The sequence below is a fragment of the Talpa europaea genome (assembly GCF_964194135.1).
Source record: "Talpa europaea genome assembly, chromosome: 13".
Classification (NCBI taxonomy): Eukaryota; Metazoa; Chordata; class Mammalia; order Eulipotyphla; family Talpidae; genus Talpa; species Talpa europaea.
In genome coordinates this window covers 95,618,121-95,630,284 of record NC_140080.1, presented here as the reverse complement: position 1 = coordinate 95,630,284, position 12,164 = coordinate 95,618,121, and the positions used below count along the sequence as shown (strand labels likewise).

Genomic DNA, 12,164 nt, shown 5'->3' with positions numbered 1-12,164 from the left:
TTTTGTGGGCATTTCCACTGTATTTGTAGAGTATGTTCTTCTATTTGGCCTCATCTGTGGTTCTTCCCTTCGAGTGGCGTTGGAGAACATGAAGGTGAGTACTTGCTTGTCTGCACGTTCTCCAGGTATCACCTGCCGGTGCGCGTGCTCGGCCACCATGCTGTGAGCCCTTACTCCATCGTCCTGCCCCTGTCTGCTGACCGCCTGGCCTTGAAGCCAGTCTCGGATATGCTGCGGATAGCTTGGAACCTGTCGTGGTATCACGGGAGCGATAACCTGCTCAAGCAGATGAACTCTGAGACCAAAACCCAAGAGTAAGCTGTTGCGTTTCGTTGCGAAGGCATTCGCAGTAGACTAGTTATAATTAATAACTTAAGGTTTTATTTTTCGTTTAGGTCAGTAGCTTTTTTCACTGAAAACATCATTTTCCTCCTTCACCGCATATAAGTTCTGTTTTGTTTTAAAGGTGACGAGTGCCCATTACTTTAAAAAAAACCAACTAGCGGACAAAGATATTTAAATCAAAAGCAGCATGCTCTGCGCTGTTTCAGAGATTATTTCAAGTTTGGTTAGTTAATAGTTGGAATCACCAGGAAAAGCGCGTTGGAGGGGAGTGAGCGCCACAAGGGCGTGTGACTGGATGGGGCTGTCTGTGTGACTGGGGGGGCATCGCCCCCTCCATCTGTCCCCTGGCCTTACTCTCCCTCTGTGCCCGTGTCCTGTTTCCTCTTTCCCGCTTCCCACCATTCAGCACCCTCCCCTCTGGTAACCAGTATATATTTCAATCTAAGTTATTTGTGATGCGTTTTGCCAGTACGTGTGCCCCGGTTATTTATATTCTCCACAGAGAAGCGAAACCATCAAGCGTCATCACCTCCAAGACCATCCGTTTTGTCCCAGAAGGCGCTCAGGTTGATGCCATGCCTTGGCCGGCGTGGCTAATGCTGCTGTGAACAAAGGAGGCACGAATCCGTGTCCGGGTTCTCATGTCCTCTGGGTGAGGGCCCAGGGGGTCCCCACTGTTAGGTTTTTAAGCATCTCCGTACCAGTTCCCCTCAGGGCTGCGCCGCTCACGTTCCCTCCAGCAGTGGGTGAGGGCTCCTTAGAATATACTAATACCTGAACTCTCAGACTTTCTTATTTGAATGAAAACTATTTCTGTAAGCAAGAAAATTTCCACGTGATCACCCAGTAGACTGGGGAAAAGACTGTTTTGTTTTTGTTTTTTTTCCCCCAGCTGTGCTTCAGTCTTTAAGAAAAATGAGGTAGAAGAGAATTTGGGGGAGAAAGTTTATAATAAAAGTAAATGTGGGCTTTTGTTGAAGAAGCTTTCGGTTGTTCTGCTTCTCCTCCGTCTTTAGGTTTCTCGACACCCTGAGGTTGTCCGCCGAGGATGCGCTTGCCCTGCAGGTGACACACAGGGCCGCCGGGCTGGGGGACTGCCTCCGCGCCATCGTCCAGGCTGCAGCCCACAGGGACGTGCGGGCGGCGGTCACCAGGATGAGCTTCTATCTGCTGAATGACAGGCTCTCTGCCAAGAGTGGCGCCGGCCCGTATGGGGCTCCCTTGGAGTCTTTGGCTTGGCACACGGCACTCGGCAGGTCAGCTGAGCTCGAGCCCTCAGGCTCAGAGGCCTGGATTGCATTGTCTGTGGGTTCCTCTCCAGGCCTTTGGCGACAAGAGCATGTCCCCTCACTGCTGCAGTCAAGAGAGAAAGTTGTAGAAAGAAAGACCCCAGGATTTTTATTGTCTGTAATAATAACAAAAAAAGAAAAAAAATTAATGTCTCTGCTTTTGGGAGAAATTATCAATACACCAGTTTTCAAAATAACCTATCGAAGGAGATTTTAATTTGTTATCTCACAAAAGTAAATGATTAGGATAAGACGTGATGAACAACCTGCCCCTCCCAGAGGTGCGTTGAGACCCCACAGATGTGTTAATAGGTCTGGTACCTGCAGTGAGCTGTTTCATTTTGTTTTGTTCTTAGGTAAATTATCTCATGTTTCTATTTATTTGGAATTTCATGAAGGGTTTGCCACTCGAAGGTCCCTTGGTAGTTACTGGGGAGGCTGTAGCTGTGAGTGTAACAGTGTAAACGGAAGCAGAGGACTGCATTTGTAAGTCGGCAGCCATGAGCAGTCTTACACTTCAGTCTTCTGCGACTGAATATAGAGTGTGTAACGTTCTTAATAAATATGAAGTGTGTCACTTGGTTGTTAAACATCAAGTGTGTAGTTTTGCGAAATGCGGTGGCGGGGCTTAGAGGAGTTTCGGAGGCTCAAGCTCCTGCCTGCGGTTGGCTCCTGCTATTGGGGCATGTGCTTGAACCAGCCAGGACGGCCCATGACGGCACTAGGGTTGCAGCTCAGGATTTTGGAGACTTGGTTGTTAAAACCATTCTTCAAAATTAAAATTATATAAATTTGCAATAAGCTAAATTATGAAAAATAGAGGTAATGATTACACAAAAGAGCTAGAAACCATGATTATTGTCTTCTCAAGTGTAGGTTTTTACAAGTGCTTCCTGCTTGCACTGAAGATGAGAAACTGCTGATAGATATCATACATTTTTTAAATAAGTTGCTGAAGGACCGGAGAAGAAATTCATCAGTAGAACTCCTAAACTGGCTTCTAGAATTACTTCTTAGACAAGTAAGTTTAAGTTATTTGGATTTTAGCTTTGATGAATGAATGATTTGTAAAAGTCACTCAAACTGTGTTACGGGAAAGCTGATGTGCGCGTGGCCTGTGCTGAGCGGGCCTGGATGTTCTGGAGGCCTCGGTGACGCGACCTTCCTGTGGTGACAGGACTATGTGCATCATTTGAGTCTGGAATGAGCGGGACCTTCAGCCTCAGCGTCTGTATCCGAGCTGCCTTCTGCAGCTGTTTCTCAGTGGTGCTCTTGAGGCAGGAGGCTGCTGGGGCACGCGGAGAGGCAGGCAGCAAAGCCAGGTGGAGACGGTGAGGTTGCTGAGATGGGAGGGTGGGAGGAGTGAGTTCCGCATGCTCAGGCTTCAGCGTAAGCCTCTAGTAGTATTTCCTTCCAGTCCCCAACGCTCTCAACTTCTTGTAGGCAGCTGTGTTCTAAGAAGCTTGCCAAGAACCCACAAAGCTACTTCTCTACCACGTGTTGGCCTTTTTGTTTGCCAGAGCCACATAGTTTCCTTAGACTTGCTTTCCTTTTGTTGAGGTAACTCATGAAGCACCTCTGGAATTCAGAACAACTCTGCTAATGCATAGAGACCCACACTAGCTACTCACTAGGCAATATAATATTATCTCAGTTAATCCAGAATATGGTTAGCAAGAAAAAAACTTTTAAAGAAACAACATCCACCTCAGTCAGAGAGTAACTATATTTTTTTATGATTCTTATTTTCTAGAGTCCAAACCCACTTTTAGATCTTCTGGTTCCAACAGAGTCCCAGGCCCGGGAAGAAGCTGATGACGTTGGGACCGCGGTCAGGCAGCAGCTGCAGAAGGAGCTGATGGGGCTCTTCAGCACCCTGCTGCTGGGCTGCAGGGCTGTCACTGACAGGTACCACATGTCTTGAGAGGTGGGGGCCTGCACATGGGACCTGGGTTGCTTTTGTATTCCAAAGAATTTTGCTTTTCACTTCTTTCACCTTAGAAGGATGGACTGCAGGGGTAATGAGCCAGGTGGTGTGCATGCCCCTGCTTCAGTGGCTTCTCGGTGCAGCCCGGTGGTGGCTCCACACACAGAGTCTCTGTGCTTTGGCTCTGGTTCCTGGTCCTCTCTTGACTTCCACACGTGTGCCTGAGTTCTGTGACTTTTTCATCCACTTTCAGATTGGTGGGTTTCAAATGTGTCTCTTTAGATGTGACTTTTAGAAATTTTTAAAATTCACTCTAATCCTTTTTAAGTATATACTGGAGAGGTTTTTGTTCTCTTCCCAATAGAACGCATGGTTGTTCAACATGTGGTTAAATCCCAGAGATCAGCCCTACCCCAGATCGTGGGATGAATGGGCAAGCAATTTTTATGAGAAATCATCATCTACTTCACTTATTAGCTCTTTTATACTAATGTTTGGTATAAAATCACAAATGAAGAAAATTGTTACCTAGAAAACATCTCCCATAATTAAGAGAAAAATGTTAATAGAAACAGAGCCACAGATGTCAAATGTGACAAGCACTTTAGAACTACCATTATAATACTATTTTAAATAATAAATATCATAGATATTAGTTGAAAAGATGGGCAACATTGATAAAAATATGGATAATATTGGGTTTTTGGAAAAGTCATCATATATTTTTTCTTTGAAAAACAGAAAAATCGTGTCATGACTTTTTTGACAACCCAACATCTGGTAGAGAAATGGATACTACTAAAATACAAATTCTACAACTGAGAAATAAAAGTTCTAAAGTGAAGAACTCAGTGTATGGACTTAACAGCAGACTAGACACAGTAGAAGAGAAGATCAGTGAATCTGGAAAACAAATGAGTAGAGATTTCACTGCAGAGGGTCCGCTGGGAGCTTTCTGAGGCGCCGCCTGATCTGATGTGGTGGCAGGTGCATGTTTACATCCATTCAAGCCATGGTGGAGTGTGTACATCGGCTTGTGGATTGCATCGCACAGAAAGTGTACCTCAACATCGTACTGAGAGCAGCAACAAACTAAACCAAGGGTAGAGTCTGTGCAGTTGGACCTGTGAGAATCTCCTTGGGGCTTCTAAAATACTAGCATCAGTAGCTCAAGAATCTGAAAACTGAGTAGTCGTACACAGAGCTCCCTGCAGATGGTCTTGGGCTAGGCTTTGAAAAACAACAGTGTGGGTTCTGCCCTTGAGTTTTGCTATTAAGGGAAGGGCTGAGTGTGGCGTCACTTAGGTGTGTTGGTCGTGAGCAGGTTAAAATTTTTGTTTGTTTTGAATGGGAGAGAATTAGACATGCTTATAGGTTTTGGGCATGTGTCCATTTTAAAGGGTAATTAGGGTAGAAGAGGAAGAATACGGGGCGTCGGAATAGAGAAGAGAGCAATAGTGAAGCAGAGCAGGACATATGAAAAGAGTAGGAAAGTGACGGGAAGGCAAGACACACTGAGGGGAGACAGCTGAATGAACAGTGTTAAACGAATGTAGGGTAAAGGGATATGGGGCAAGGCAGGTAAGTGTGTAGGTGTGAGAGAAGGATATTGAGGGAGTTAACATCTGATCATTTCATTTCTCTTTATGAAATGAAAGGCAAGCCCGTTCGTTGGTCTTGCTACAAGGGCTACCGAGTGATTAAAAGTGCAAGCTTATCAAACTCATTTTAAGTTTGCACTTAATTTTTCATTCCCACTTTTTGTCCTGTTATCACGCAGCAACACTTTTTTATTTCCCAATGTCATTGTTCCTGGTATTTGACATCCTATTCCCCAGGTGGGAGTTGAGCTGTATTTTCCTTGAGACATCTTGTTTCGAGATGGATCTTTTTCACCGTTTCCCTGGTTCCTATTTTTCTGAAACAGCAAATTGTTGGGGTTTCTCTCCCCCCAATAAGCAGGCCCTTTCATCTGCCCGTCACTTGTTCTGTGGGTGACTTTCTTCTCCTCTGCTTATACAGGAAGTGCTTGGAACTCCTCCATGTTTTCCAAACGCAGCTGGCCTTGAGGCTGCTGCAGTGCCTGAGGGTCACGGATGCACCTCACTTCTATGGGCTGCCGTCCCTAGAGAGGACCTTGCGGGGCATGGCCCAGCTCACGGCCGAGCCGGGCTGGAGCACGCACTCTCCGCTCACAAAGCCGCTCGAAATCTGTACAAAGTACTTGTCAGGTCTCCTTGAAGTAAGTGAAAACCAATGATTACGGCAGCCACAATAACCCCTTCTGCCCCCAAATGATAGCTGGTTACTATTTTTGGGTCGTTTTCTGACTGTGGGCCAGGCCTTAAGGTAAGTGCATCATGTAGATTAATGGAGATTATGCAATATTTGAGTTATGATATGAGTCATCGTAAGGTAAATGTTTTAATTATTTTATCAGCGAATGTGTAAGAGCTGTATTCTGAGCACACTCATTGTCAAGAAAAACAAACTCAGTCTTATGTTTAAGTCCCTTCCTTACAATATTTTGATTATTTGCTTATATTGTTTAACCTTTTTATATGTGAATCATAACACAGAGGCAAAAAATTCACAAACATGAATACCTTTAGCTAACATTTAAGGCGGAGTCTTCATTGCTTTGTCTTTTTCACTTTTGTCAAATACACATATTTAGCTCTCGTTACGTTCTGTGTGTGACCATAACTCTACCCCACGTACTCTGCTGTGCCATGCCTGGTCATTCTCTGCTCATTGCAGTCTTGGGAAGATGTGCTGGCTCAGAGCAGCGCTGCTGCTGCAGGTCCGAGGGCAGTGTGGCCCGGCCTGTGTGTGCGCGGGCGGGTCGCTGCTGGGCCGCAGCTGCTGAAGTCTCGGTGCAATGTCCTGAATATAATTCAATCTAAAGTACTTAATTTATGGCATTATTTATAATACGATATAGAAATATTAGCTCGATAAACCTTTTGGCACACATCTCTTTAAGATGCTTTTTATCTGTTTTAGATCAGGGCTATATAAGTGGTAATTGAAGAAGTTAAGTGTTCCACTGTTTATATTTAGAGATTATCAAAAATGCTTTTGTTTTTCAAATTGTGTTCAAGGAGAAACTTCAGCTTATACCTGTGTTTCAAATCTGAAATTAAAATGAGCTTTTTGTGGTATTAGAGAGCGAAAAGGCCTAGTTCTAGGTAAGGTGTCAAGGCCGACATCTTCTAACTTCAGTTTTGTTTGAGGTAATGAAAAGCAGCACAGTTTATTAAGTTAGAAATAGATACAAAGTTTTATAACGTTCAACACCTACCAAAAAAAAAAAAAACCTGGTTAATCTTACTGGGAATAAGCAGAAGAGCACAAGTCACCTTCATACACCATCTGGGGAAGTAAATCTTTATGTCTTCATGTTAAATGGTAGGGGAACAGTTCAAAGAAATTTGTCATGTTAGAGAATGTAGGGGTGTCTTATTTTATCTTAATTAGTTAGTTTTAAAGAGATTTTTATTTTACTACCAAATACATTTATTTTTTAAAGAATAATTTAGTAAGACTCAAATGAATGGGTAGCGACACAGGGCTGCTGGCCCCAGAGACCTGCTTCATGTTCCTCACTAATGAAAGGAGCTTGCTCTTAGAATGGGGTCATATTTCAGTATCTGATACTTGTCTCTGCCTTTGGAGTTTGAATGCACGTATTTGCTTTCCATGGTTGACAATGAGACTTTTAAACTCCTCATTATGATTTGTTATGATAGGTAAATTATGATTCATTATGATAGGTAAATAAACTATGGTGATTAATGCTCAAGCCGGATACACATATGATTCCAGGGACCTGACCAGCAGGTCTCGGCTTGTCCCTCCTAAGCTGACAGTGAAACCACCACTCAGGTGTTGGGTACTCTGCCTCCCCTGGCTGACAGGGAGGTAACAAGGGTTTGGCCATTCAAGCTTCTTATTTCTAAGATTATACTTTAAGGTTTTAAACTTTTAATTATGAAAAATGTCAAGCATCAACATACTTGTTTTATATTGCTAGCAATTTCTAAGTATACTTTTTGACAAGTTACTTATAAACTTTGACTGAATTACTCCAACACTTGAAGAAAGTCATGACCATGTGCCAGATCACAGACACCTCCAGGGAAGATGCTGCACCTTATTTGTACAAAGGGAGAAAATTTTAAGCAATAAGAAAATATTCTGTCTTATTGCGGTAAAATGCATACAACATAAAATTTTCCATCTTAGCTTTTTTTTTTTTTTTAAAGATTTATTTATTTGTTTGTTTATTTATACAAGCACTGGGTACAGTCAGAGGCGCGGGAGGATGAGAGAATTCACCAGAGCCAGAGCGGGGAGCAGAGCAGGCAGAAGGACCGAAGGACACTGCTGAGGGGAGCAGCAGGCGGCAGGGGAGGTCTGCGCGCCATGTGGGACCCTCCTCCAGTGCCGGGGAGCAGCCGGGGATTGAACCGGCGCTGCAGAGGCTGCGGGCAACTTTGCAACCCAGTGGTCAACCACTGCGCCACTGGGGAGGCCCTTAGCTTTTTTTAAATGTATAAGCTAAGAATATAGTACGTACCTCTGTGGGTATGTTCGGCGGAGACAAGAGTAGAAGGTGACGCCGCTGTCACTGGTCACGTGGTCGTTGACACTTGTTTTCCAGGTCATCACCTCCTTCTACGTGGAGCGTGGTGGGAACGCCATGTCCTTCATGGGGAAAGGGGTGACGAAGAGCACCGTCCTCTGCCTGCTCCACTTGTCCCACGAGATGATGGCCCAGGCCCAGAGCTCGGTGAGCGCATGAGCAGCCTCCTGTCTTGGGAACACTTGTAGGGAAGGAATGTTCGGGCCTCTACATTTGTGATGGGAAAATGTCTCTGCCCTTTTCTTCTTAGAAGACAAAAGTGGTTTTGACTAAGCTAGTCCTTAGGGGTTGTGTTTCACACACATCTGATTATTGGAAATTGATTTTGATTGAGATCTGCCTGTACCGGAGAACTCTGATTCACTTAATTGTGGGGAAAACAGCTGTTCTGAAGAAAAATTTTCGGATTAAACTTCTTAAGGGGAAGCTGAGGTTTTCGTCTGTCTTGTTTTGCTCACTAATGAATTAAAACCAAGGCTTAAGTACATTTTAAATGGCTTTTGATTTTTTTTAAATTCGGAGTGATTTAAAGCGGTTTTGTTCTTAGAAGCCTGCCTAACGTCTCTCTGCCCCTTTTCACTCCAGGAGTGGATGTCACTGTGGTTCCTGCCTCTGGGCGGTCATGGTGACGAGCGGGCGCCGGCTCAGCAGGGACTGACTTGGCTGATTCCACTGTGGGTGGATCGAGACCCGGAGGTCAGTGCGGGGAGCGAAGAGAGGCAGAGTCCTTTGTGTCTAGATGCAAAACAATGAAATGAATTTGTATGCACCGACTTCTCAAAGTGAGCTGATTGCAGTGACTGGGCCTTAAGCCTGTGTCCTCCCGTCCTGGCCGGCTTGGGCTGCTGTAACAGAATGACCGCGGCTGGGGCCTGCGCCGGCAGCGCTGGGGCGGAAAGCCGGGTCGAGGGGCAGGAGGCCGGGTCCGGGGAGGACTCTGGCTTTCGGATGCTACCTGTGCGCCTGAGGCTGGCCCTCTCTTCCATCTCTTATGAGACTACCAAGCCCAGATGCCCTCACTTCGTCTTTTAATGACCCCCTAAGAGCCTCTCCTCACTGTCACGTTGTGAGCCAGGCCTCACCAGGTGAATGCCCACGAACATAGTCACGTTCATTGTGCCCCTCCTTCAGTCGGATGCATTAGAAGACAGGTTGAAAATAGAAAAAGGAAGGCCTGTAGGACCCAGGCCTGTGGGACCCAGGCCCGTAGGACCCACCACTTTTAGAAAGAACAGTAAAGACTTGTTGGAGAAGCTTGGCCGTTTCCAGCTAGTTTAGAAGGTGAGTGAGTGACATTTAATAGAACAGAATCATCACAGTGCAGAAGTTTCATACTGATGAATTTTGCACTTTTAATCTACTACCCTGCTTTTTTAGAAGAACTCTTTGTGGAGGGGAGATTGACACACAGGCGGCACGTGTTGGCACAGCTCGATGGCGTCCAGCTCCTGCGGGGTGGGCTCGTACCGTCATGTACAAAGGCTCCCCCCGCCTCCTCCCTGCCCATGTGCGTCTGTGCTTAGAACACTTAACAGATGCGCCCGCTTCACAGTTTTCATTATAACGCAGTACTGTTGATTAGCTCGAGGTAATAGCCACTCATTCCAACCAAGAAATGGTTCTGTCCTATGCTAAACACCCCGACCTGTAGAAGTAGTGTTTGATCCGACTCTGGACGGCACCGTCTTCAGACTCAGCGTGGGGGGCTTGCTTGATCACATTCTAGCCCCACCGCTGGCACTGCTGCCGGCACCCATTGGCAACAGCTCATTGGGTCGGGGGACTGTGACAGACACATCACACCACGTCAGTCTTACCTGAAAGGCGTTTATTTTTATTTTATTTTTATTTTATTTTTTTTTTTTTTAAATAAATTTTATTGTTATATTCCCCATACAATTGCAGCCCCCCCATTCTGACCCCAATCCCTCCCCTCCCGCCCCCCTAAAAGTGTCTCTGGTTCATAGTTTTTTGTTGATTTTGATTTTCACTATCTTATAGTTATTCATTTTCCTGGTCCCTTATTTAAGTTTTCTAGATTCCTGCTATGAGTGAGACCATCCGGTATTTTTCTTTTTCTTTTTGGCTTATTTCGCTGAGCATGATCCCTTCCAGCGCCATCCATGTTGCTGCAAATTGCATGTGTTTATCTTTTTTGAATGCTGAGTAATATTCCATGGTATATATGTACCACATCTTCTTGATCCAGTCATCTATTTTTGGGCATTTGGGTTGTTTCCAAAGCTTAGCTATTGTAAACAGTGCTGCTATAAACATAGGGGTGCAGGTGTTCTTTGGAATTGATGTTTCTGTGTTCTTTGGGTAAATACCTAGGAGTGGAATTGCTGGATCATATGGAAGCTCTATGTTTAGTAGGTCCAGAAATCTCCACACAGCTTTCCACAGTGGTTGGACCAGTTTGCACTCCCACCAACAGTGCAGAAGAGTTCCTTTTTCTCCACACCCTCGCCAACATTTGTTGTTGCTAGTTTTTTTAATATGTGCCATTCTCACTGGTGTAAGATGGTATCTCATGGTAGTTTTGATTTGCATTTCCCTGATGACAAGTGATGTTGAACATTTTTTCATATGCCTGTTGGCCATTTGCATTTCCTCTTCAGAGAAGTTTCTTTTAAGCTCTTCTGCCCATTTTTTGACTGGATTATTTTCTTTGTTGTTGTTGAGTCTCATCAGCTCTTTGCAGATTTTTGTGATCAGTCCTTTATCATTAGTGTTGGGTGCAAAAATGTTCTCCCAGTTGGTGGGGTTTCTCTTTGTTTTTGTTATTGTCTCTTTTGCTGTGCAAAAGCTCTTTAATTTGATGTAGTCCCAGCTGTTTATCTTTGCCTTCACTATCACTGCTTTGGGTGATGTGTCTGTAAAGATGTCTTTGATGTGCAAATCACGTAGTGTTTCGCCTATATTTCCTTCTATATATTTTATGGTTTCAGGTCTTATGTCTAGTTCTTTAATCCATTTTGAGTTGATTTTTGTGTATGGTGTGAGGTGGTGGTCAAGCTTCATTCTTTTGCATGTAGCGACCCAGTTTTCCCAGCACCATTTATTGAACAAACTTTCTTTGCTCCAATGCATATTCTTTGCTCCTTTGTCAAAGATTAGTTGACCATAAATCTGTGGGTTTATTTCTGGATTTTCTATTCGATTCCATTGGTCTGTATGTCTGTTCTTGTTCCAATACCATGCAGTTTTGATAATTATGGCTTTGTAGTATAGTTTGAAGTCTGGGAGTCTGATGCCTCCATTCCCTTCTTTTTTTTTCAGGAGAGCTTTGGCTATTCGGGGTTTTTTGTGATTCCATATGAATTTCATCAATAATTGTTCTATTTCTTTGAAGAATGACATTGAAATTTTGATTGGAATAGCATTGAATCTGTATATTGCTTTTGGAAGGATGGCCATTTTAATAATGTTTATTCTTCCAATCCATGAGCAGGGGATGTCTCTCCATTTCTTTGTGTCTTCTTCTATTTCTTTTAACAGTGTTTTATAGTTTTCTTTGTATAGGTCCTTTACCTCTTTTGTTAGATGTATTCCCAAATATTTGATTTTTTTTGTTTCAATAACAAAAGGGATGGTCTTTTTGATTTCTTCTTCTTCAGATTTATTGTTTGTGTATAGGAAGGCTACTGACTTTTGCGTGTTGATTTTGTATCCTGCCACTTTACTGAACTGATTGATGAGTTGAATTAGCTTTTCTGTGGAGTTTTTGGGGTTCTCTATATATAATATCATATCGTCTGCAAATAGTGATAGTTTGACTTCTTCTTTTCCTATTTGGATTCCTTGGATGTCTTTCTCTTGTCTTATTGCCCTGGCTAGGACTTCCAGTATTATATTGAAAAGCAATGGTGAGAGTGGACATCCTTGTCTTGTTCCAGATCTTAATGGAATTGCTTTCAGCTTTTCACCATTGAGAATGATACTGGCTGTTGGC

General features: G+C 43.9%; 1 protein-coding gene across 3 annotated transcripts in view; it reads left to right on the top strand.

Moving 5' to 3' along the window:
- RTTN (rotatin) overlaps positions 1-12,164 on the top strand; it is a gene marked incomplete at both ends in the record, with an annotated part of 107,817 nt that overhangs the window by 36,787 nt on the left and 58,866 nt on the right. For all 3 annotated transcript variants that reach the window (XM_084252120.1, XM_084252118.1, XM_084252119.1), the window contains 7 exons: positions 126-314; positions 1,362-1,601; positions 2,511-2,655; positions 3,388-3,542; positions 5,584-5,803; positions 8,228-8,356; positions 8,795-8,905. In XM_084252120.1, the coding sequence (XP_084108246.1) occupies positions 126-314; positions 1,362-1,601; positions 2,511-2,655; positions 3,388-3,542; positions 5,584-5,803; positions 8,228-8,356; positions 8,795-8,905 (1,189 nt within the window). The remainder of the gene's footprint in view (positions 1-125; positions 315-1,361; positions 1,602-2,510; positions 2,656-3,387; positions 3,543-5,583; positions 5,804-8,227; positions 8,357-8,794; positions 8,906-12,164) is intronic.